Source organism: Poecilia latipinna, unplaced genomic scaffold (genome assembly GCF_001443285.1).
Source record: "Poecilia latipinna isolate Pla-1442-1.1 unplaced genomic scaffold, P_latipinna-1.0 Scaffold777, whole genome shotgun sequence".
Taxonomy (NCBI): Eukaryota; Metazoa; Chordata; class Actinopteri; order Cyprinodontiformes; family Poeciliidae; genus Poecilia; species Poecilia latipinna.
In genome coordinates, this window is record NW_015113393.1 from 114932 (window position 1) to 139773 (window position 24842).

General features: G+C 39.4%; 3 protein-coding genes across 5 annotated transcripts in view; 1 reads left to right on the top strand and 2 right to left on the bottom strand.

Annotated features, from left to right (window-relative positions):
* lamb1b (laminin, beta 1b) overlaps positions 1-14314 on the top strand; it is a 34023-nt gene extending 19709 nt beyond the window's left edge. For both annotated transcript variants that reach the window (XM_015046377.1, XM_015046376.1), the window contains 19 exons: positions 292-425; positions 815-935; positions 1060-1246; positions 1826-1969; positions 2049-2280; positions 3237-3394; positions 3568-3792; positions 4733-4950; positions 6236-6332; positions 7840-8209; positions 8278-8462; positions 9286-9527; positions 9606-9806; positions 10143-10287; positions 10365-10572; positions 11590-11731; positions 12615-12791; positions 12872-13031; positions 14124-14314. In XM_015046377.1, coding sequence (XP_014901863.1) covers positions 292-425; positions 815-935; positions 1060-1246; positions 1826-1969; positions 2049-2280; positions 3237-3394; positions 3568-3792; positions 4733-4950; positions 6236-6332; positions 7840-8209; positions 8278-8462; positions 9286-9527; positions 9606-9806; positions 10143-10287; positions 10365-10572; positions 11590-11731; positions 12615-12791; positions 12872-13031; positions 14124-14260 — 3483 coding nt within the window. In that variant the 3' untranslated portion in view covers positions 14261-14314. The remainder of the gene's footprint in view (positions 1-291; positions 426-814; positions 936-1059; positions 1247-1825; positions 1970-2048; positions 2281-3236; positions 3395-3567; positions 3793-4732; positions 4951-6235; positions 6333-7839; positions 8210-8277; positions 8463-9285; positions 9528-9605; positions 9807-10142; positions 10288-10364; positions 10573-11589; positions 11732-12614; positions 12792-12871; positions 13032-14123) is intronic.
* A 1502-nt stretch (positions 14315-15816) lies between these two features.
* Positions 15817-21389, bottom strand: eri1 (exoribonuclease 1). The gene is made up of 7 exons (XM_015046378.1): positions 21040-21389; positions 19175-19350; positions 18883-19099; positions 17848-17931; positions 17659-17768; positions 17457-17571; positions 15817-16803 (listed from the first exon to the last, which is right to left on the bottom strand). Exons 1-7 carry the CDS (start codon positions 21109-21111, stop codon positions 16561-16563), a joined length of 1017 nt encoding a protein of 338 aa, XP_014901864.1. The 5' UTR covers positions 21112-21389; the 3' UTR covers positions 15817-16560.
* A 1464-nt stretch (positions 21390-22853) lies between these two features.
* The window catches only part of tmcc3 (transmembrane and coiled-coil domain family 3), a 48575-nt gene continuing 46586 nt past the window's right edge, over positions 22854-24842 (bottom strand). For both annotated transcript variants that reach the window (XM_015046379.1, XM_015046380.1), the window contains exon 5: positions 22854-24224. In XM_015046379.1, coding sequence (XP_014901865.1) covers positions 23919-24224 — 306 coding nt within the window. In that variant the 3' untranslated portion in view covers positions 22854-23918. The remainder of the gene's footprint in view (positions 24225-24842) is intronic.

The window sequence follows — 24842 nt, forward strand, 5'->3', positions numbered from 1 at the left end:
ACCGAGCAACCACAGCCCAGCCCGTTACCGAGCAACCACAGCCCAAACCGTTACCGAGTGACCCAAACTGAGCTCCAGAAATCAACTACTCTGGTTTTGGTCAGCTTCCAAAACCAGAGGGAACGATTGTCCGACCAAAAGTCTACAAATCAACAAATCAGAACGAAACAGAGCTAATCCAAATCTGGAATGGTTGTTATGGTAACCTGGCTTTGCTGTAGTGCTCTATGAGCTCAGAATGTCTGAAAAGGACCGCGGAGTAAACATATTATTGCGTGTTTGTGTTTGCAGCTGCCGCAGCAGTGGGAGCAGGTGACCGTTCGGGTCGAGCGCCCCGTCTTCAACCCGCCGAGCTACACCGCTCACTGCAGCAACTCCGCCCGGAGCGGAGACGAGCAGTTCATCTCTCTCCCACCTGGATCCAGGTAAAACATTTGCTGCATATCCTGCCAGGTGTTATGATACCAGGGTGTCCACTCAAAAAAAGTGTATGTTGACCAATTACAGGTCTTAAATTTTCTAGCTCGCTAGCTAGTTTTTTTTTTTTTTTTTTCCTCATCTATCATGGGTAAGTGCAAATGTATGTCCAGGATTCTCTTGCAAAATAATTTTTTTAATCTCAATGGGCTGGAGGACATCCGTTTATACCACTGGCTCACTTTTGTTGCCAGCACACATACGAACCAGCAGAAGAACCTAAGGATCCCCTCTCTTTATAGTTTTTTTTTGGTCTTAAATTTCATTCATCATGGAATTAAAAAGTCTTAAATCTGACCCTGGATACACACTAACCGGACCCTGGTGTGTGTTGCAGGCATGTGCTGCTCGTGAGTCCAGTGTGTTTGGAGAAAGGACTGAACTACACGATCCGTCTGACTTTCCCGCTGTACTCTTCGGTCAGCCACATCCAGAATCCACACACGCTCGTCGACTCTGTATGTTTTCTTTTTTTTTTCTAAACATTTTTTTGCTTTGAAAGCCTCCTAGAGCTCCATATAAAGTCATCTGACATTGCTCAAGCTCTGAAACACTCCCACAAACCCTCCGCTCTGTTTTTAGCTGGTGTTGATGCCTCGGGTCAGAGAGATGGAAATGTTCCAAGGGACGGAGGGTGAGGAAGCGTGGGACACGTTTCAGCGCTACAGATGTTTGGAAAGCAGCCGCAGCGTCATCAAAAGCCCGATGACGGACATCTGCAGTGACTACATCTTCAGCATCTCCGCTCTGCTGCACAAAGGAGCAATGAGTATGTTACTGGCTAGGTTGTGTCTCAAGCCGTTGATTTTTGGTCCCTTAGATGATATCTTGTTTGTTTGAGGCTGTTTTTAATCTCTTTCTCAAATTTAAAGCAGGATGTAGAAGTTCATAAACTACCAAAACAAAACTAATCTAAAAAGAAATCTATTAAATTCTTACAGTGTTTCCTCTTGGCTACTTCTCTGACTGCTGCTCCTTCAGTCTGTTTAGCTCGTTGGACAGCGTTTTATTTTTCCATAGATGGTGAATTGAGATATTCAAAACTTGGGGCATTCTATTATAGCCAATCCTTGCTTTAAACTTTTCCTCAACATTACTTTAACTGACCTGTCCACTGTGTTTCTTGATCTTCATGATGCTTGTTGTGACAAACATCTGAGATTTTCACAAAACGCTGAGATTAAACTACAAACAGCTGGAATCTATCTGGTAGTTAATGACTTCTAGAAACAATTGGATCCATAAGGTCTCAGTTTAGGCGTACAAGAATAAAGGGAGCTAAATACAAATGAAAACTTTTAGAAAATCATGCATCTTTGTATTGGTAACTGTTTTTTTTCCCACCCAGCTTGCCACTGCGACCCTCAGGGTTCCCTCAGTGCCGTGTGCGATCCCAGCGGCGGTCAGTGTCGATGTCGACCCAACGTGGTCGGCAGAAACTGCGACCACTGCGCTCCGGCTACGTTCCTGTTCAGTCCTGCTGGCTGCAGATGTGAGTGTCAGGAGTCGCTTCACTTTGCTGTGCGGCGGCCCGACTCTCCTCATTAATGGTAATTTAATTTAACCCCCAGCTTGTGACTGCGACCCGCTGGGCTCCGTCACTCCATTCTGTCACGAATCAACTGGTCAGTGTGAGTGCGTGCAGGGAGCCACGGGACGCCAGTGTTCCCACTGCTTACCGGGTTTTTGGGGGTTCCCTCAGTGCCGACCGTGCCAGTGTAACGGCCACAGCGAGTACTGTCACCCTCAGACCGGAGAGTGTCAGGGGTGCAGAGACTTCACCACCGGACATCACTGTGAGAGGTACAACATGGCAACAAGAAGAAGACCATTACTGCTGAGTCGGTGTTAAATCATTTTCCATTTGCTACTGCATGCTTTAGCATTGCAAAAGAGAAAAAGCAATGAGGAACAAACTGATTTGCACGTAGCCAAAGATACAGTTTTTGCAAGTTGTAAACATAAAAATGGGCTCTGATTTTGAAAAACACAAAACAGAGTCGCTGTGGTTGTTGGGCAACAGCAGCAGCTAAAACATCGCTGAGTGCCATTCAGCCAGTCCAGCCACAAGTTTTGATTTGTCTGATTTTTTGTCGTCAGAATATTATGAATATTATATAGTAGAATATTTTCCCACAGCGGGGAAATTCAGGTTGCAACAGCAGCCAACTGACAGGCAACAGAGGCATGTAGGTACACATAAAACGCAAAAAGAATTAAGGATAATATTCTGTACAGTAAGGACAACATTACGACATAAAAATCCTGGGTAGGCTCCAATGTGCAACTGAGTAGAATAATAAAAAAAAAGTAGAAAAATGCACATTTGTGGATTAAAAACTACAGACTAGTTACAATGTGTGAAAATTACATTTTGCGGAAATTTTATCAAAAATGAGTAAAACTGTGCAAATAGCAACAAGAATGTAAAACCCAGTTTGTTGGTAGCAGTGATGGTTGTAGAGTCTGAGAGCAGGTGGGAGGAAGGATCTGTGATGATGCTTCTCTGTGCACTTAGGATGCAGCAATAATGTGTACAAGTTTCATGTTTATATTATAACAGTGAAAAACAGACCTCTAAATCAAGATATACAACAAAACACACAAGGACCCAGAATGGAGCCTTGGGGAACTCCGTAGTTAAGTGGAGCTGCAAGTTTAGACCGAAACATCTGGAGCGTGCTGGAGACTTCATATTGTTAATAATGAGAAACTTTGAGTTTGCCAAACAAATGTGTGAAATCTCGCTCCGTTTTCAGATGTATAAATGGTTACCATGGTGACCCAGAGCTGGGATCAGGGAGCCACTGTCGCCCCTGCATGTGTCCAGACGGACCCCGCAGTGGTCGGCAGTTTGCGGACAGCTGTTACCTTCTGACCGATCAGCTGGTGTGCGTGTGCAGCCACGGCTACAAAGGTGCATTTTACAGATTTGTTATTATGCAAGCAGCACAAAAGCATCGTTTTGTCATCGTTTCTTCAAGTCACACAGATCTCAAGATGTTGCACCTCTTCTCCCTCCCTGTAATTTACCTTTTTGGCCGTTTTGTTTTTTTTCCTTTTTAAATTCTGTTTTCTTTCGTCATCCAGGAACCAGGTGTGATGAGTGCGCCCCGGGTTATTATGGGAACCCTCTCATTCCCGGTGGCCGCTGCACGCCCTGCGATTGTAACAACAACATTGACATGCACGACCCGGGATCCTGCGACGTCCGCACAGGTGCCTGTCTGAAATGCCTCTACCACACGCAGGGCCACTCATGCCAGCAATGCAAACCGGGATATTACGGCGACGCCGCCAAGCAGAGCTGCCGGAGTGAGTATAGATACACGAAAAAAACTCGGCTTATGCTTTGCTTCCATCGAGCCGGAAGATTTAGGATAACAGATCCTGAGCAGCCATTCTTCAAACTTTCTGAACTTTTTTTTTTTTTAATTTTGAGGGGGGGAAAAAAAAGATATTTTTTGTGTATACAGCTAATGTTTTACAAACATTAAAGATGGACATGAGGTGTTTAATTGAAATATTGCTGGATTTTTTTTATTAAACACTAAAATATTTGAAAATTATCATCTTTTTGTGACCAACATGGAGTCATTATTCTTCTAAGGACCCTGGGTGCATTCCCTGAACTTACATGTTACTTTCAGGGAATGACTTGATTCTTAGGGAAACTGCTGTAACTTTAAACCTATAGTTTCACAATTTTACATATTTGAGTGTGCAGGTTACATTTCAAAGATTAAAGGGACATTTTGCACATTTTTATACTTAAATTTGGGTTTCTACTGCTTCTAAAACCAACCCAGGTGCTTAAAAAAACCCACCCGACTGTTTTTTGGCAATAAGTTAATGTTTTTGGTATTTGGAAAATGAGCCGTTTCAAAAACCTCACCAATGTTCAGTTGCCATTCCAGCGTTACCTAGCAACCCCCACCTAGCCCCGTTACCTAGCAACCCCCAATCGGAGCTCCAACACATTTACATCTATCCTAACCTGTTAAAGAAAGTGTAATAGGTGCCCTTTAACTAAAGGGTACTTGTCTTTAAAATGTGTTGATTTAAATCTCTGGAAATTTGGCACAACCCTGCAGAACCTACAGCTTTTCTTGGGGCTTACAGGTTACGTTTGGAGGCTGGTTTGGGTGCATGATCAATTAATTCCAGAAAGCCTGAACACCACTTTAAAAGGTTCAAAGAAAGTCTGACTTCATAGAAGTAAATACAACTCCTGCCTTGTCCTCCTTTTTAAAAGAGTGCATGTGCAACTCTTCGGGGACGACATCTTACGCCTGTCCATCCCCTGACGGCTGCCGCTGTGACCAGCGCAGCGGCCAGTGCTCCTGCCTGCCCAACGTGGTCGGGCAGAACTGTGACCGCTGCGCTCCCAATACGTGGAACCTCGCCAGCGGAACGGGCTGCGAACGCTGCGACTGCGACCCTGTCCACTCTGTCGGGTCTTCCTGCGATGTGGTGAGTCAGACGCATGAGCAAAATATTTTAGATTGCAGGTATGCTGATGATGAGGTGAGTTGGATCAGAACTGGGCTAAGCAGGAAGTAGGTGAGCAATTAAGGTGTTTTCACGCCTGAAAGTCTGGTAGATTCAGTTTGATTGATAATCAAAATTGCAACATTTGCTACATTTTCAGCTGCTGTGGTTTACTTTCACACTGCACTGTGTCAGATGATCCAAACAAATTGAAAACCTTATTCCCCTCTTCACCTGTGGTGGCGCTGCACCAAGAACTACAGAAGGAAATGACACAAAAACCTCTGAAGAAAACATGAGCGCAACTTTCTTCTTCATGAAACTTAAACAAAAAAGGAGTAGCATCAGATTTTTCCAATAGCTTTTCTCTTTTGCTCTTGGTAAAAGACCACAAGCTTTTTCGTCCGCTAGCGCTAAACTAGTACATTTGTTTTAGTTCCATTTACCCAGAATGCCCTGCGCTATAGTTCACTTCCTGTTTTTCCAGAAAGCAGGAAAACTGAGGGAGGAGACTGCTTATCCCAGAGGGACCTGAACAAAGTGAAGGATCTGGAAACCAAACTGGAAAATAATCTAAGATAAATAAATTAAAAAGTACAAAAAATTAAATAATAACAGATAACACAATAAATAAGATCAAACAGAAATTGAAACATTGGTGGAAATTGTCAGATTTTGAAAAATCACAGGAAAATTTAAGCAACTAGTGAATAAGTCTGCCATACGGATCTAAAACCAGAATTTAAAGACCAAGAAATAGCCAAACTAAACCCCAAAGCAGCCAGTAACTAATTCAAACCCTAAGTGCTGCTCTACTGAGCTGCTGCTGCCAGAGTTTTTCCATATGGAGACCAACACGGGGGTTTTACACAGGGGAAGGCAGCAGGGTCCTCTTATCTGTCCACTAAACACTCTGATCTGTGTTTGTGTAACTCCTTTGACATATTCACCACAGATATAAGGGAACTCTTCCTTTCGCCTTGTTTTCATTAAACACACACATTTCAGTTTTTTCGTATACACAAAAAACTGAAACGCTACTCTCTCACAAACCTTTGTGTTTACTGGCTTCTCTCCAGCAGAGGAAGGAAGTCTCAGAATACACAGTGGAACAACTGAACACACGTTTAATTCAGAGGCACAAAAAAAAAAACTACAAAACTCCATTGTCTCTGCACCAAAAAGCCTTGAAAATGACCACTTTCTGCACAATGTTTGGCTAAAATTCATGTGAATTGACTGGATTTGTGTTGTTGCCTTCCTGCAGGTTACGGGTCAGTGTGTGTGCAAACCGGGTTTCAGTGGCAGGACGTGCCGAGAATGCAAAGAGCTGTTCTGGGGAAATCCAGAGGTCAAATGTCACGGTAGGACGTTATCACTCATCACAAGCATCTGCTGCACGTTCGAGAGAATCTAAAATCTAGGGCCAAATCACGATTAATCGTTTATTAAGCTAATCATCAACTGATTTAGTAAATCAATTAATCATTAACTGGTGTATAGAGACTCTAAAAAAGACCATTTACTCAAAGAACATATTCACTGCCGTGATTAAGCCAAAACTATAGAAAAATATATACATTTTTAATAGAAGATAAAGAAAACTTTATCTGTAAATATACTCTACTGAAAACTCCATGTCAGTTTTAGCTTCACCCGCTTATAATCGCTGCAAAAAAATCTCTTATTAAGCACCTTCTGCTATTCAGTTATTAATTGATTAATCCAATAAATAGTGAACAGATCAGCCCTGTTCACATGTTGAATGTTTGTTTTTAGCTACAAATACATCTTCTACAAATCCCTCTCATTGGAATTCTGTTAATGCACGTTAAGCAATAATTTTTTTTTTTTTTTAAATAATTGAATTGCTTATTTGCATATTTTAATGTATTTCTAATAGTTTATTTTAAGAAAAAGGCTTACATGAGAAATCTGCAGAATTTCAGTTTTCGTATCCGATTAATCGCCAAAAATAATTTATAGATTAAATCGATAACTAAAATAATTGTTGGTTGCAGCCAAATCACGACAACCATAATCCAACTCAACCCAAACGTAATTTAAGGTGTTTAATCTGTGGCGTTTGTTGCTCAAACTGCGGATTTTTTTCCAACTCTGTGCGGCACAGTAGCTGGAAACAGAAAAAGGCGAAGACATGGACACAAATGGGATAGATATGGGAGAAACCACACTCATGAGAACCAGATGTCCTCACAGATTCCCAAGCATCCCTGTTTCGTCACGGAGCAGATTCCTAATATTCTCCAGCTGCACCCATCCGGGTCTGTTGAGCTGCTCCACCAGCTGTGTGCTGCTTCCTATCTGCACATGACTCAGTAATGCGTTTGCTTCATGGGAAACGGTGTGAGAAACGAGTGGGAGGGATGTCCTCTGCTCTTACAGTGTCTCAGATACATACCATTAGTTACCATGTGTAGATTTCAGCCTAATGTGTGTTTCTAAAGACAAACTTATTGTGTGACCATGGCAGAAACATTTGTTTTAGGTTTCAGTGGTGCAGCGATGGCTAAAAACTCTGCATTCCTTCTGCCTGACTCATAACCATTCTTTGTCTCAAAGGACGGAAAAGGAAAACCTGTTTATTTTTTTTTTGTGCGAGGACCAGAACTTGGGAGACTAACAAGACCTTTTTGATATTCAAGTGTAAAATTTCTGGTTGTAGATGAAACATTTAAATAGGTTCACACCAGAGACAGAGAAAGTAACACTAAAAGTAAATTCTGCAAAGTACAGGGTGTCTACGCATCCTTAAAAAGTCCTAAATGTGTGTATCTAAAACAGAGGCCTTAAAATATCTTCATAGATCCAAAAACTGACCTTTAATGCTTAATTTCTTTGCGACACCAGCTTGCGACTGTGAACCCTGGGGAATCTCCAGTGGTCAGTGCCATCGAGCCACAGGGCAATGTGCCTGCTTACAAGGCTTCTCCGGCCCTCGCTGTGACAGATGCGACAGGGACTACAAGGGGACGTTTCCCTTCTGCGAACCCTGCCACCAGTGCTTCTCCGTCTGGGACAGCGTCGTAGGCGAGCTGACCAATCAGACTCACCGTCTGGAGGCCCAAGTTACCGAGCTGCTGACCACTGGAGTGGCGGCGCCGTACAAGGAGCTGATCAGCAGTCTGGAGAGAAACGCCAAGGCCGTCAGGGAGATCGTGCTAAACAAGACGGCCTCAGAGAAGCTGGAGAAAGTCCAAGACCTGATAAATCAGATCACGTATGTAATAACGTCGAAACATCGAGATCAGATTTACAGTTTGCTTTAATATCTCACTGTGTTCCCAGTGGAGTGGTGTCATTCCTCAACGGGAATCTGACCGCAACGCAGGAAAAACTGAATGGCGTCAACGATGAAGCAAACGCAACAGAAACAAACTTGGATGTACTGACCGAGGAGGCCAACAAGCTGGAGCAACACGTCCAAATGCTCATACAGCAAGTCCACAACATCAAGAACGCCAACGTCCATGGTGAGAGAAAAACCTCCTCATAATCTCCTCATGCTTAGTTACTCTAAAGTTCAACAGATTTCAAAGGGATCTATTATAAGAAATTAAGTTTTTGCATGATTTTGTGCTTCCATTTGGGTCTCAACTCCTTCTGAAAACAGTTCAAGTGTTTAAAAAAAAACACGCACAGCCATTTTTGGCAATAAGTTAATGTTTTTTGGTGAATAGAAAATGAGCAATTTCAAAAACCTCCCAATGCTGAGTCACATTCATCGCACATTTACCTAGCAACCCACGCGGCGCTCCAGCAGGTTTGGTCAGCTGGCTTTCCGGCTCTATGGGTTGTATAATGGCTACTGGAAAAGTGTGTTTTGTTGTTCACTTAATAGGAAAGCACTTGCTGTATTCTTGGTTGTGCAGGAGGCTCCACTTCTCTTTTTCAAAGATGCACGGTTGTATAATAACGAATCTGTTTGTAGCCATTTTCAGGTGCAAGTAAAACGTTGAGTTGAGGGGCGTGGCTAGGAGCTTATTTGGATTTAAAGTGACAGAGGCCCTAAAACAGCTCATTCTGAAAGGAGCTAAAATAGACAGAACTCTGCAGACTAATATCTCATTATCTAAGAAGGATTTTGCACAAAAAAATTTAATGAAAATATTTTGTGTAACATATAGAACTACCCTAACCTGTTCAAGGAAACATAACCTTCAAAGAAGTTTGGTTGGTTAATCCAAAATACTCCAATTACTTCAGTTTCAGTGACTTCAAATGAAAACGAACCAGGTTTGTTGTTCAGCTTTTCCTTTAAGAATATATTTGATTCCTCAACTTTGTGGTTTGTAGGAGCCATGAACACAATTTCTGCTGCGCACATGGAGTCCCAAGATGCAGAGCTTCGCTCCAATGCCGCAACCAGTGATCCCGGCAACAAGCTGGAGCAGTCGGCTGCACTACGGAAAGCCACTGAGGACAAACTAAGCAGCAGTCAGAAGGAGTTTGACCGTAAACACCAAAGAAACGCGCAGAAACTGGACAAGCTGTCCAAAGAGTTGGACAAGTTTGACTTGTCCCCACTTAGTGAGAAGGTGAGAGACACTGGAGGGTGTAATCAAGTCAACACAACCTCAACTGGTCGCCAACCTCTAATTGGGATGTTTTTGTAGATGTGTGGCGGATCAGGTGAAGGGGAGAGCTGCTCCACCTGCGGCGGATTCGGGTGTGTCAGGGAGGACGGAGCGCCCCACTGTGGAGGGGAGGGATGCAGCGGTTTCGTCACAACGTCTCAAACGGCCCTGAAATCCTCCCAGAAGCTGGACCAGGACATCCATCAGGCCATTGAGGAGGTGGACAAGCTGTCCAGGATGGTGAGAGGGAGAACGGAGGGAATCAGGATGCAGCTGAGCAGGAAAAGGAGGGAAAAATACTTCCATCCATCTATCTTTTTATTTATCATATCATCCGTTTGTTGATTATCAATCATCCATCCATTTGTTAGTTATCATCATCTAACCATCCATTTGTTGGTCATCCATCCATCATCCATCAACTGGGAACTATAAAATTTAGGCTTTAAATCTGGGCTGAATTTATTACAAAAGTTTGAAAATTTGAGTCTGGAAAAAAATTAAAATCCTGCCAGAACATCTGTAGGAACTAAATCGGATCCCGAGAGCTGATACCAGGTATTTTTTTACGGTCAGGTTTGGGAAGCAAACATCCGCGCAAATGAGGCCAAAGCGAAGGCGATGGATGTGCTGATCTCGTCCAATCGCAGCAAAGAGAGAGTAGAGCAGAGCAACAAGCAACTCCGTGACCTCATCAAAGAGATCCGCGACCTTTTGACCAGTACGTTTATCACCATCTCTTCAGCTAACCGCAGTTTAGAGAGCTAAATAACAGCAGGTTTGTCTCCGATGGAGCAGATGAGAAGGCAGATGCTTCTGTGATCGAGGCGGTGGCCAATGAGGTGCTGGCTCTGAAGATGCCGACATCGGCGGAGAAGCTGCAGGAGCTGACCAATGAGATCAGGGAGAAGGTCGGCAGTCTGACCAGCGTGGAGGAGATCCTCAGTCAGAGCGCCAACGACATCCGAAGTGCAGAATCTCTCCTGAGTCGGGCCAAATCAGCAAGGTAACTTCCAGAGTCCCGTTCTTAGTGTCACTTCCAGAGTGACAGAGTTGATGCTATATTTTAAAGGTTTTCTGTTTTTTCTTTCTAATTGGCTGCTTTTCATTGTCTTCCAGCCATCTTTAGGCATCAAAAGAAACAATTTTAAGATCATACTTTCATATGTACCTTTACAAGAGCGTGACAAACCCATTTATACTACAAATACAAGTGATTTTAATTAGGATCACATTTTCCCGTTTTTTCAGTCAAACATACCCAAACCAAATGACAAAATTCAGGCAGTTCAGATGAATAAAATGAAAACAAATGAGAATATTAACCAGAGCTCACATATTTGAAGAAACTGTTAAGAAATGCAGTTTGGGATTAAAAAGAATGAACAATAAAGTTGTAAAAATGGGTAAAAAGTTTAAGCCAGTGATGAATAATGTCCCATTTATTGGATAACCATTTTAAAATTAACATTAGTTTGCCTCTAACATAAAATCAAAACTTAAAAGTATCAATATTAATAAATTATTTCATTATTGAAGTTACCATTCAGTGCACTGACACTGGTTTTCCAGGAGATGGAGTTAGAGTTCTCTAATCATGTTATGATATAAAAGATGCAAAAACTATTTCTTTCTCTATCTGACATTAACTCAGACTAAAATCTGATATATTTAGCTCAGTTAGAATTACTTAAACTATTTTACTACTTTATTTCCAGTCATACATATTAAGTTTAACGCCTTTGGGTAATTTGGGAAAGCCCAGATGACGGTTATATAGCACAACATTTAAATAACTGGAGGCAAATCTGTGGACACATTTTAAAAACACTTGAATGGAAATAGAGAAATGAAAAAAAAGACTTAATTTGGAGTGCTCAGATATGCTATCTTGAAGCATAAACTGAACTTGAAAGCAGACAACTACTACTAAAGAACATGGGAGAGGTAATTCAAGAAAGTTATGGAACAGAAAAACTATTTATGAATTAAGAGCTAACTTTGTTTTTTTCCCTTTCATTAGTAAGGAGGCATCAAATATGACGGAGATGGCGCACACAGTGAAGGCGGCGCTGGAAAAGACTGAGCATGCTCAGAACATCGCCAGGGACGCCATTCAGCTGGCCAATAACAACACCAAAGAAACCACAGACCTGATCAACTCTGTCAGTTTGACCAATAAAGAGCATAAAGTCATTACAAAAATCAATTCGTCCAATATTGAATGTAAAACAGAACATTTACATTTTGTACATTTTTGTACTTCCACTTCAGTTACCACTGCTTCTAAAAACAAGAGCTTAACAAAAGCACTCAGTCGTTTTACCACCACATAAAGGCTGCTGGAAAAGACAAATGTTTAGTTGTTGACTTTCCATCCAGAAACCGCTTGCTGTATTATTGTTGGTTGTGCAGGAGGCTCTACTAAGGCTTTTCAAAGATGTACGGTTGTATAACTGCGTATCTGTTTGCAGCCATTTTTACATGCAAGTATGAACATTGAGTTAGGGGGCGTGGCCAGCAGCAGCTTATTTGGATTTAAAGTGGCAAGACAGCCTAAAATTATGACGCTGTATCAAGGCCATTGTAGATAGAAAAAAAGTAGACTTCTTACAAAAAACTTGGAAATTTTGTAATTAATTTACAAAATTTTCTAAAATAAAAAACAAAACAAAACATGAAATCAGAAAGTCAGAAATGTGCAAGAAAATATCAAATTTTGAGATCTCTGAAATTTTATAGAAAAATATAGAAAACTTGAGATTGAAAAGTGAAAATTTTGCTCACAAAAACGTTCAAATTTTGAAATAAGTTCAGAAATTTTCTTGAAAAATGTGGAAATTTCAGTGTTTCAAAAGTTTAAAAAAAAATACTGACTTTTGGAGCTCAGAAATTTCCTTGTTTTATCTAAAGAGTTTCTGAGATTAATCTCAAAATGCTCATTATCTAAGAACGATTTAGTGCAAAAAATCTAATGAACGTGTTTTGTGTCACCCACAACCTGTCTCCTTTTACTTCTAGTCCTTTGAAAATGGGTTTATGTTTCAGGTCGAGTCAGAGACGGCACAATCGGAGCTGAAGCTCAGTCAGACCACCGGTCGTCTGTTGGAGCTGGAGCATGAGCTGGGCCTGCTGAGGCAGAACAACCTGGAGATGAACCAGAAGGTGGAAACGGCTGAGCGGGTCTCCGAACGGGCCAAAGCGATCGCAGAAGAGGCTCAAAAGGTCTCAAACCTTTACCAACCTGGGAGCTGATAATTTATGTTAAAGACTTAGACTTTAATTTTCCTCCTCTGTCTGTGTAGGAGTTTGATGAGGACCTAAAGGATAAACTGGAGGTGGTGGAAGACCATCTGGAGGGCAAAGGGGAGTCAGTGCTGCAGGCGAGGAGCAGAGCTGATGAGCTGCAGCGAGAAGCCAGAGAGCTGATCACACAGACCAACAGCAAGCTGCAGAGACTCAGAGGTGAACCGTCTCAGCATCATAACCAATGAAGATTTTATATCCAAGATGATTAATGAGTTAATCTAAAGCTGATTGATCTTAACAATTAATTGATCAACTGCCATTAAAAAAAACAGCATGAAGGATAATTTTGCTTAGTGTGCAGAATTTAAAAAAAAACTAAAGATTATATTTCAACATTTTTTGCGTCACTTGTATTAAATACTGACTGAATAAACAGAAAATGTTTTTTTTTTCATATTAATAAATTAAAAAAGTAAGAGAATAAAACATGTGGAAGACTTAACCCTCGAACAGAGACGTTCAGGGCCGCAGACTTTGCTTGCCTCTCTCGTCTACGTTCAGTGGTGACACTTTGTGTTACTGGCTGTGCTTCGGAGCAACCCAGTGATTTTTATTTTTCTTTTTAAAGTTGACGCTGCTCCGTTACAAAGCACGGCTGAATTGGCTCTATTAAAGTGAGACTTAAGGAACTTGTCTAGTGTTCATATTTCTAAACAGAACCGCATAAAGTGCGTTTTGCATCCCAAAACGGCTGTTTGAACCGTTTCCGTTTCCCGTTCAGGGAGGTGGCCTCCGCCATTTTGTTTACAACTCCGCTTAAGATGACCAATGGCGCCATCTTCTGGATGGCGGACAAACTACAACACAAATAGAGGGTCTAACGCCGTGTTTCTCAATTCCGGTCCTCAGGCCCCCCTGCTCTGCATGTTTTAGGTGTTTCCCTTATGCCAAACACCGGGATTGAATCTGTGGGTGATTAACATGCTTCTGCGGTACTTCATGGTCATGTAATCATCTGAATCAGCTGTTCTGGAATAGAGGCACATCTAAAACATGCAGAGCAGGAGGGCCTGAGGACTGGAATTGAGAAGCACTGGTCTAACGGACATTATTAGTTAATCGAAGCGAACTCATTTTAATCTAAGAAACAATGAATTAACAACTATTTGTCAGTCTGTTAATTGTTTGCATGGCTAATAAAAATATTTAAAAAAACAACCTAGAGATAGATAAAATAAAGCTAAACATCTATTAAGGAAGAAGATTTTTTTTTTTATTATTAAATACACATTTATATTTTTCTTTTAGAGCTGGAGAACTCCTACGAGGCCAACCAGCAGATTCTGGAGGAGAAAGCAGAAGAGCTGGCCGAGCTGGAGCAAACGGCCCACCTCATCCTGGATGAGATCAGCCAAAAAGTGTCGCTTTACAGCAGCTGTCAGTGATCAAATCATCACCAGCAGGGAAAGCTTAAACCATGTCACCCTTTAAAGTTGCCATAAAAAACCATGAAAGTGTTGAAATAATTAAACCACAATAAGCCAGCATGACCTCAAAACTAAAAATGTGTTGAGTTTTAAACACATTTGGTTACACGGGTAACCTTTTCACTGAAAGCATAATAAAGAATATATTTGACTTTATATGTACTTCATGTGCCCAGATATTTGTTTATAAATATTACAGAAGCCATTTTTTTAATAAAGGAAATCACAAAAGCATTTCTACTAGTTTCTTTTGAGTGTTTAAAATCCATTTAAAGGTTTAGCTGAGTAGAGGCCTCTGTGTGAGGTCCTAAAAGTAAAACATAAAATTATAAAATTGTGACCTATTAAATCGGCCAGTCAGAAAAGAGGTTTCCACAGAACTATACGTTTTAATTTTTTGTGCTTTCAAATACATGATGTCAAAGGAAAACAATATTGTACTAATTCAATTTTAAAAATTAAATCGATTCACACAGTTTGCTATGTTTCAGGTGTTACTTTCCGGTAATTTATATAATGGACTACAGCTGATGAAAACAGAAAATAAACTTATTTTTAGAATAATGCATAACACTCACGGTTCCAGTTTAGTACTCCTTGGCAACAAAGTACTGTATATGTAAATCCATAATATGACTGAAACTGAAGTTCTGATTCAAGTTCAGATACGACAACAATCACACTGGCCAATCAGAAGAGAGGTGTTTTTGTTAAGTTTAGAGCCAACATGAACGAAACAATCTCTCTTCTGATTGGTTGGTTTGATTGCGTCTTAAAATACATATTTAGGTTTTAGGAACACTTTTTATGCCTAAAGGTGATTGAACAGTGACCAATCAGATCAGTCAGAGGAGAGATTGGTCGTACGGGTACGGTTAGCTAAGATATACATAGCTAGTTAGTAACTAGCTGGGTAGGAAATTATACTTAACAAAACACACACTCTTCTGATTGGCCAGTTTGGCTATAAACGCAGATTTAAAACTAAATTTTAAAGCTTAAATCTGATTGGCCAGTGACCGGTTAAACCGGCCAATCAGAGGATAGATTTGTTCTGGAAAGGACGAATCGTTTAAAAAAGCCACAAAACGATCTCTCCTGTGATTGGTTAGTTTGATTGGGCCAAAATCTGTACTTTTTTTTATCTCTTTATCCTTAAATGTTTCAATTATTTTGATTTGAGAAAACAATTTAATGTAAATTTGTCAAAATAGCCATATTAATCATTTGTGTAATTTCATGATGAAATATGAAACTTTAAATAAAAACATTGCCTCCTTTCAAATGTATTCAGTTAAAATATATTGTGCACGGAGATAAAAAATATCTTAACACAACATGACAACATAAAGCACATTCCCCACAAGGACAATACTTAAAGTTTCACCAGTTGCTCAAGACATTTGGTTAAATTAAATTATTTATGTGAAATTCTTATATTTATGGAGCAAATGAGTCTGCAGGGCATTTTTCTGGAAAAATGTGATGTTATGAATTTAGATGGCACACGACAGTAGTGAGATGTGTGGTTTATGAACAGTTGCTGATAACTTTATTTTAATTTGCTTCTTTAAAAATAGAAAGCAAAAAATAAAGAGCTATCAGCTATACAGAATGCTGCAGGAATAATCAATTTATTTTCACAAACTTGTAAAAATATTGAGTCAGAGTGAGACCTCCTCCACGACAGAGTACCAGGGTCATACCAAGAACAAATAAAATGAAATTACAAGAATAAAGTCAAAATAATGAAAATAAAGTCAGTACTTTGAGAAGCCATAATACTTCTCAAAGTACTGACTTTGAGAAGTTGTGTTTTGAGAATAGTTATAATATTTCAAGATTAAATTCATAATACAGGAATAGTCATGTTTCAAAGATAAAGTCAAAAGAATAATCATATTTTGAGGATAAAATCTTAATATTATGAGAAAAGTCAAAACAAGAGAATAAAGTCATTTTTTGAAAATGAAGTCATAATAGTTAAAAAAAAAAAGTTGAACTATTATGAGAATAAAATCGTAGTATGAATATTTCACAATATGCCAACTTAATTCTCCGACAAATTTATTCTTGTAATTTTATTTTATTTTCAATACGTCACCATAAATCGCCGTACTCCTCGATGCAAAGTCAGCACAAACTGAAATATTAAACTCTCCTTACAGCTTTAAGCTCAAATTAAAGTGCTTTCCTCTTTCTGTAAGTGATGCGGGTGCAGACAGATTTTTAAGGCTGGTTCATTAAAGTTTCTGGCTCTACTCTCTGTTGCCGGGTTTACGGGGCGGCGGCGCCCCTTCCACCGGCGCCGAGCTGGGAACCGAGAGCAGCTGGCCGGCGTGCATGCGCTCGTTGACGCGCAGCTGGCAGCCGTCCTGCAGCATGCGGACGGCTATCCGGGCGATGTTGCGCGAGTCGTCCAGGCCGCAGTGAGGCCGGCCTTCGTATTTCATGCCGAGCTTTTCCAACATGGTGCTCAGCTTCGTCTGCGTGCGTGGGACCTGGAGGAAACGAGGGGCGGGAGTTTAAAAACCGTGGCAAACGTCAGAAAATGTTGAAAGACGAAAATCTATCGTGCAAAAGTCATCTCTAAGTGAAAAAGCTTAGATTTAGCTGAACAAACCTTAAAGAAGAGCTGAGTGAGATTGCTTAAAAACAAGATCACAGATTTTTTGTTTTCGCTTGTTTCTTTTCTAATTAAGAAATGACAAAAAAAAACAAACAAACAAAAAAAAAAAAACTTGTTTTTAATTTAAATCCCCTCCGAGTTGTACAATGAAACATCAGGGACAGACTACAGAAAATGTGTTTAATTACTAGAATATAGTCATAATATTAGCTAAATGGATAACTTTGTCCGAAAATTAAGTTTTAAGTATCTGCAAAAGTTACAAAGTTTGCTAAACATTCAATAAATTTTTTTTTGCCATGTTGGGATTTCTCAAAATTATGCCTCTATTCTGTTAATATTATGACATCATTCTTGTATTATTTTGACTTTGTTGCTGTATGACTGTATTCTTGTAATAAAAATAAAATTGTAGCCTGGTCCTCATATTTAGATTTTCCAAAACTTAAATCTTAAAAATACCAAAATTGACTAATTGGTAAGTAAATAAATAAATAAATTAATTAATTTATCGTCCAGCCCTACCTTGTAGAAGTTGCAGTAAGACTTTCTTATATTTATCCATTTCTTTGCAAACTGAGGATATCGGATCCGGCTGATCCGACACTGGATGTTGAGGAACTTGCTCATGTCCCACGCCCTGCAGAAGGAAACGAAAACATCAGAGCAACCAGAGAGAGGAACGCCAAACCCTGCAGCAGCAAACTGGGTCGCAAAGTAAACCCACCCGTCGGTCAGCATGGCGTATTTGTATTTTGTCCCGAGTTCCCTCTCCTGCAGCCATTCCACGACTCGGTGAAGGACGTCTGGAAACGGATCTGCTCCGTCCACCGTCTCCTAGAGCCCAAAACACCAGGTGTTGTGGTTTGACTTCAACTTTTAGACATTTAGGAGATGTGAAAGAAGCAACCCGGACCTGTGTGATTCCTGTTAACTTGACGCAGAAGTCGGAAAGCTGCGGGTTCACCTCTGGTTTCACATATGCCTGAAAAGTGTCCACCTGCACAGAAATCACATTTAATCTTCCACTAATTACTTACAGACAGGCCAGAGTGGGTAGAGTACACAAAAATTATACTGAAGCTGGAGTAGCAATACTTCATGATAAAATTATTCAAGTGAAAGTAAAAAGTATAACGCAGGAAAAATACTTCTAAAAGTATGATAAATGGCTGTTCTCTTGAATCAAGATAGCCGACAGTCTTTCCATATATGTAATATAGTAAATACACAATATAGTAAATAAAAAAACAACATTGTTTTATTTTAAGCATTTCATGCCAGTGGTGGTGACTGAACAGAAAATTGTAGTTTCTGCACGTTTTTAGACATTTATAAAATATGAAAACAGTAACATCTTAGGTTGCGGGCTAGAAAAATAGATGACAAGAATAAAATATATGAAACACTTAGTGAACAGAGATGTTCATGTAGAACTGTCTGTTGCTCTTTAGGAATATTAAAACGTGGTTGTTAGCATCACGTTTTTTCCATCGTGTCACATCTTAGCGTTATCTCAGTTTATCTGACACATTAGCTTCACCTTCGTTTCAGTTATTTTTGAATAAGAAATCGACGTTGCTTCGTCGTGTAGCTTGGCTGAATGAGCTCTATTAAGGTGATAAATTAAGAAACTTGTCGACTGAACAACTGAAGGAGGTTGTCGAGTGTTTATATTTCAAAACAGAACCGCATAAAATGTATTTTTCATTCTATATCGGACTCTGTTTGGACCGTTTCTCTTCCCCGTTCTGATAAAACGCCGCCATCTTAGTTTCTGTACCAACGGCTACACTTAAGAATGACCACCTGCGCCCTCTGCTGGATGGCGGACAAATTACATTAAAAAAGGTCTTAACTGACGCCATTAGTTAATCGGTTGGAACTAATTTTAATCTAATAAACCATTTATCAACAATTAACTGTAAATCTACTAACTGTTTGGACTTACGATCTGTAAGGTGTGCGTGTTGATGAGGACCATGGGGAACTCGATGATCTCATGCAGGAAGTCTGAGGGATTATCCTCCTCGCATGTAGCCTCAAAGTCCACCACGCAGATGTAGTCGTAGTAGGTATCGGTGGGCCCTCCCTCCGCGGCTGATTGCAGCAGCTTCTGCTTCTTGTAGTGGTTCTTCAACCTCTTCTTCATCACGTCCTTTACTCCTCTTCACGCACAAACAGATGGTGGGTTTTAGGAGCGGACACCGAGGTTTCTACAGCTGAAAAGTGAAAACACTCACCTGGTGTCGAGCTTCAGCTCCGCCAGTTTGACCCGCAGCTCGTCTTTGGACATGCGGTTGATGTGACCGTTGGCCAGAGCGATCTCTTTATAAACAGGGTGACTGAAGTCTCTGTTGGACTGAGACGTTTCCGGAGCCGTTTCGTCATCGGGACATATTCTGCTGCAGGGTTTCGTCTGGAGAAGAAAATGCAACTCAGCCTGACTTCCGGTCACAGGTTACTATGACTTCCTGTACATTCACAACACTTGAATACTGCCGAATAATAAAGTTTATCGATTAATTAAATGTTTGGAATGTTTTTTCCCCACCGGTGCATTTCTTGGGTTTCGATAGTTCAGACGATAAGCCGCCATCTTGTTTTACAGTTTCTATTTTTTGGACGTTGAATTCAGATCGACTCTGAATTCCAAATAACCAAATATTCGGTTACAACTTTTTATTATTCATTTTTTAAACACGAGAATAAAGTCATAATATTACAGGAATAAAGTCTTAGTAATACAAAAAATAAAGTTGTATGACAAAATCAAAGTAATATGAAGACAAAGTCTTAATATTACAAGAATAGGTCATAATATTAAAGTAAAGTAGCAATTTTATGAGAACTCCTGCAAGAAAAATAGAAAAATTAAATTAGGAATGCTGAATCTTGTTATACTTTGGTATAGGTTTTACCGATAAATACAAAAAAATCTTTTAACACATCAGCACCAAACTATTATCAGAATTTGAAACTATGGTCTATTTGAAACTATTTATAATTCTAACAAAACTTTTTCCTCCTAATTTTCAGACTTTTTATTCTGCTAATAGTATCACTATTTTCTTGTAATTAAACAAATTATTGTAGTCTGGCACTAATATTTTGTTGTGCAACTCAGAACGGATGGCTGAATAAAAGCCACTTTTTGAAAATACCATCTGTTCTTTGTACTTTAAATTTTAGAAACAAAAGCGAGAAAAAAATAATAGAATTTGATCTGATGTTTTCTGGTAAAACATTGGAGATTTCACTGGGAAACCAGGGACTTATAGAAGAGGAGAGCAACCTTACGAAAGCAACAGGCTGATCATCTGCATAGTGAGCTGCACTGATGCAGTAATTTAAGCAAAAGGAGGAGCCCCAACCAAGTATTGAGGGGATAAACTGGGTCCAACAATTCTGTGTTAAGACTACATTTTTATTTGTATTTTATAATGTTGTATCTACATGAGATTCTCCATTTTGTGATTTAATGAGATTTAGTAGTCAAGATTAACAAAAACTTAACTACATCAATAAGTGTGTAATGAATTGCTATAGAATATATGGGTTTTACTTTTTTTGAATCACTGAAATAAAATCAAATTTTTGATCAGATTTTAATTTCTTGAGACACATTTTCAAGGTTCCTGCTCCTTATTAGTGACAAAATAAACATACTTTTCTAAAATTTACACTATTCGTTTGCAGCAAACGGATTAATGAAGATGGCAGAATGATAGCTCATCCATATTTTAAAAAGACATTAAATTCCAGAATTTTCCAGACTGTGTATGGAACCTTATATAAGTAAACTTATAGTTGGGTTGGATAATTTTTAGGATTCATTTTTAAAATCAGTCCAATTAGCAGTAGATCATATTGTTCTTTTAATGTTCAATACACATCCACATTATGTACGTTTAAAAAAAGTACACTAACATGAAATATGCTAAATTATTTAGGATTTGGGACTTTTAAAGCACATTCAAATTAAATTTAGACTACGAGAAACATGTTTCTTTAACTTGTAAACGTCGGATTTTCTTCACAATTGTTATACTGTCGTTAAAATAAATATTTTATTTATCGGATACATGTTAATTTATGCCAAACTCACCTTTTCATCTTTTTCCTCTGACATTTTCAGATTTACGTCTGTTCTTTGAATGTTCTCCTTGTGTTCATCCATTTAATGGTCACAAAAGATAGTAACTATTAAAACAAGCAAATTTTATATAAACAAAAACTCGATTTACAGCCAAAGATGGCTGCACCAGGCGATATTAACTAATATTAACGCTTCCTTAAAGCTAAAAGAAGCGTGCAAATGTCATTATCGAGCAGCTAGATAGGGTATATTTACATAAAATAAGAGCAATGTAACATCCTGGATGAACAACGTCTCTCCTAAAGCACCGCAACTGCGTTAAACTTTATTTTCTATGGCTGGACAGATAAGGAACTGCTTCCGGTTTGCGCCAAAACGTCCTCCTTGCTGCTCCTTACCGCCACTTAGCGATGAGGAAGACCAGTTACACTTGAAAATACTGAAACGCTCTACGTACAGGCCTGAAATCACTTTTAAAATACATTTAATTTACATAATTTTCAGGTAGTTTTAGGTTACATAAATATTTAAACATAAAAATACTCAGGTAATATATTTTTCAGTTTTTGATATTGTATTTTTGCAAAGAAAATTTGATTTAATAATATTTTATTTATCCCAAAGGAACATTAAACACTATGCGGGTCCTGTAAGATTAAGCATCGTGGGTAACAATAACACAATATTAGCAAAACTGACTTCAAATGTTGATTAAAAATTATTCTTCTCACATTTACAACCCTTAATTTAAAGAGCAGTAAATAAAGTATCTAATAAGTGTGGGTTAAGATCGATTATAAGATCACTAACAATTCAGTGAACGTCTTTTTACTGAATTATTTCAATAAAATACAATAAAACACTTCGGACATATCAGCTTGTTCATAATTTCAATGATTTTGAAATTGTAGTGCTCCTTAATGACCACTAAATGTCACTGCAGGTCAAACTTCAATTACTGAACTATTCTCAACAATAGATGATTTAGTTCAGTTTTATTTTATTATTTGTATAAACCTGAAGAATTTGTGTCAAAAATCAATTAAACTGAAGCTTTTGAGGGACAAACTGATTAAGTAGGAAAAGAGATGGAGAGATGCACAAAATTATGTAAGGATAGATGAACATAGCATTTAGATAACTGGATATGGATTAAAATCCTGGAATACAAATATTTTTTCCATATTTCCAGATAAATTCTGGACAGAACCGTAATGCAGAGCTGCTGTCAAACTAATTTTTTTGTCTTTTTGATAATTTTCCTGTGATGAAAGCAGAAATGGTGAGAAATAAACACACCCAATATGATAGAAAAACAAAGATTTATTTCCTTCTGTGAAAAAAATAAGAATAATCTTATGGAACACACAACTATGACCTAAGCACACAAAGAAGTGAGAGAGTGTTTCTTCTGCTGAAAGTAGTGTTTGAGCAAATTTTGAAAAACATTCAGACAGAATGTAATGGAGTCTTCATGCCTGTTGTTTTTAAATGGACATTAAACATAAAAAGACTCAGAATAGAATGAAGAAGCTGCATTGGAAAGGCATCAGTCCCATTTCACCGTCTTCATCGTCAAACGATTCAGGGAAAACCTGAGCTACAAGATTCAGTTCCCTCTGTTCAGTTTGTGATGCTGCTTTCAGGTCCCGTGGGGAAAAAAAGAAATCCAACCACTTTAAACGAGAAAGAAACCAGTTTGGACAGTCGTATTTTAAGGAAATAAATCAAGATCAAAAGGTTAACAGCAGCTTGAAAACATTAAAACGTTTTGTCCCAGTTGGATTCCCACTGGACTTGAATGCAGCACAGCATCAAAAGGCTTCATGTCAAAGTTCATTTTATTCAGGTCAGTCCACAAAAAGGCATTTTGATGAGTCACATTAAAGTTTGCAGACGCTGCCTCCGTCCTCACAGTACATGTTTGCACAAGTTAGCATTTTCTCCTGGAGTCTAGTTCTGCTCAGAAGTTTACATACATGTTTGTTTTTGTTGTTTTTTTTGTACAATTCAATTCTAAAAAGAACATGATGACCGTAAACGTGGGAGCAGAACTGCAGCTTTAAGGAGCCAGTGTCAAATGAAAACATTTACATACATTAAAACAACTTTTTTAAAAAAACACACATTAAGTTAACAAGACAAGAGGCAGTTCAGAAGCTGTGCTGGGAATAAACCAGTTTATTTTACTGGGAGTTTTTGTGTTTCTTTGCTGGTTCAAAGTGAAACTAAAAGTCAGCAGATGAGGAAAAATAGGCTGAAAAACTGCTGATATGACCCTCGTGCGCTCGTAAATGTGCTTATAAAAACCTTACAGGATGGTTTTAGGGACACGTCCTAATCATAGTTGAAACACTTAAAGTGACACGTCTACGTGTTTCTGTATAAATTATTTTATTAGGCATGCTTTAGTGTCTCTGGGGAAAGTTTTTCCTCCTGGATTTGTGAAAGGAACTGCGGTTTATCAGCAAACCTGACTTGAAACCTGATTTCTGGTTTATTTCACTCAGGAACAAAGACGGATATTTCTCAGATTGTTCCTTTATGAAACCCAGCAGAGACACACGAGACGAAGGGTCCAAACAGCGTGCGTCTCGGATACAAACAAAACAAAACAAAACAAAACAAAACAAGAATGGTCGCACCAAATCGTAAAAATGACACAGTAGGAGGCGCTCTCCGCCGCGCTGCGTTTGGTCAGAGGTGAGAGGTGCAGCTGCGACGCGTGCCTCTACTGCCCGACTCGAGCCCGGCTCAGATTCCGAAACAAAACGACTTCGTCTCCTGATGCGTTCGGAGGAGGTCAGGGGGTTTTGGGGGGGGGCGAGGCTCTCGGTTCGGACGGGTGAAGGTGTTGGCTACATTTCCGGCGCCCTGGCCGGTCCGGGTCAGCGCGGGAGGATGATCCGGTCCAGCGTGAACTCCACCTGATCCCAGTTCTTCCACAGCATCACCAGCAGGGACACGCCCACGCAGGTGAAGGCCATGTGCAGCCGGCTGCGCAGCAGCGGCGCGGTGAACTTGGCCGCCGTGGAAACGCAGACCAGCAGGACGGTGGCGATGGCCAGCATGATGTTGATGAGGCGGCCCAGCAGCACCTTGGCGTCGGTGTTCTCCAGCTGCACCGTCTGCTGCTGCTGCTGCTGCTGCAGCTCCAGCTTAGAGACACGCGTCTGGCACGACTCCAGGACCTCCTGCACGAGGCAAAGGTCAAAGGTCAGGTCAGAAATCCCTGCAGAACTGCGACTTGCGGCTTGCACGGTGTTTGTAAACACAGATGCAAAAACAAATCCGGGTTTTAGCTGTTTTTTTTTCATGGAATAACTGCACTGAATTTCCACAACATTGATAGTAAAAAGTGCCAGCAACATTTATTTTATTTTATTTTTTTTACATTAAATCACATAGATTTTAACACGTTGCAAAAACACAAAATCTTGCAAAGTATTTTTGGTCTAGTTTTTGTGTTTATGTATTTATTTCAAGTGTACTAACAAAAAAAAAAAGTTCTGGCTCCACTGGGAGATAATTTCACTTACAGCATGGAAAAATGTTTTATTATTAGTGAAATAATCTACAAGGGAAACTTGACATTATTTACTTAAACCAAGCTCCTAAAAGCTGAAAAGTTTTATTTCAAGTGTCATAAGATGTTTGAACTAAACCACCTGGTAAGATTTTGTGTTTTTGCAACAGCCTGTCAGCTCTTTAATAATAAAATTTATTTTAGTTGATATTTTCTAAAAAAAAAAAAAAAAAAAAAAAAAAAAAAAAAATTGGGCCAAGGGGCCTTTTTTGTTAAAAAATTTTAA

Excerpts from the sequence above, each read along its gene's own strand:
- eri1 (XM_015046378.1), bottom strand. The coding sequence starts at position 21,111 with ATGGATGAACACAAGGAGAACATTCAAAGAACAGACGTAAATCTGAAA. Across the intron at positions 17,769-17,847 it reads AGTTAACAGGAATCACACAG|GAGACGGTGGACGGAGCAGA; the intron begins GTCCGGGTTGCT and ends TTTGGGCTCTAG. Across the intron at positions 17,572-17,658 it reads TACGCCATGCTGACCGACGG|GGCGTGGGACATGAGCAAGT; the intron begins GTGGGTTTACTT and ends TTCCTTCTGCAG.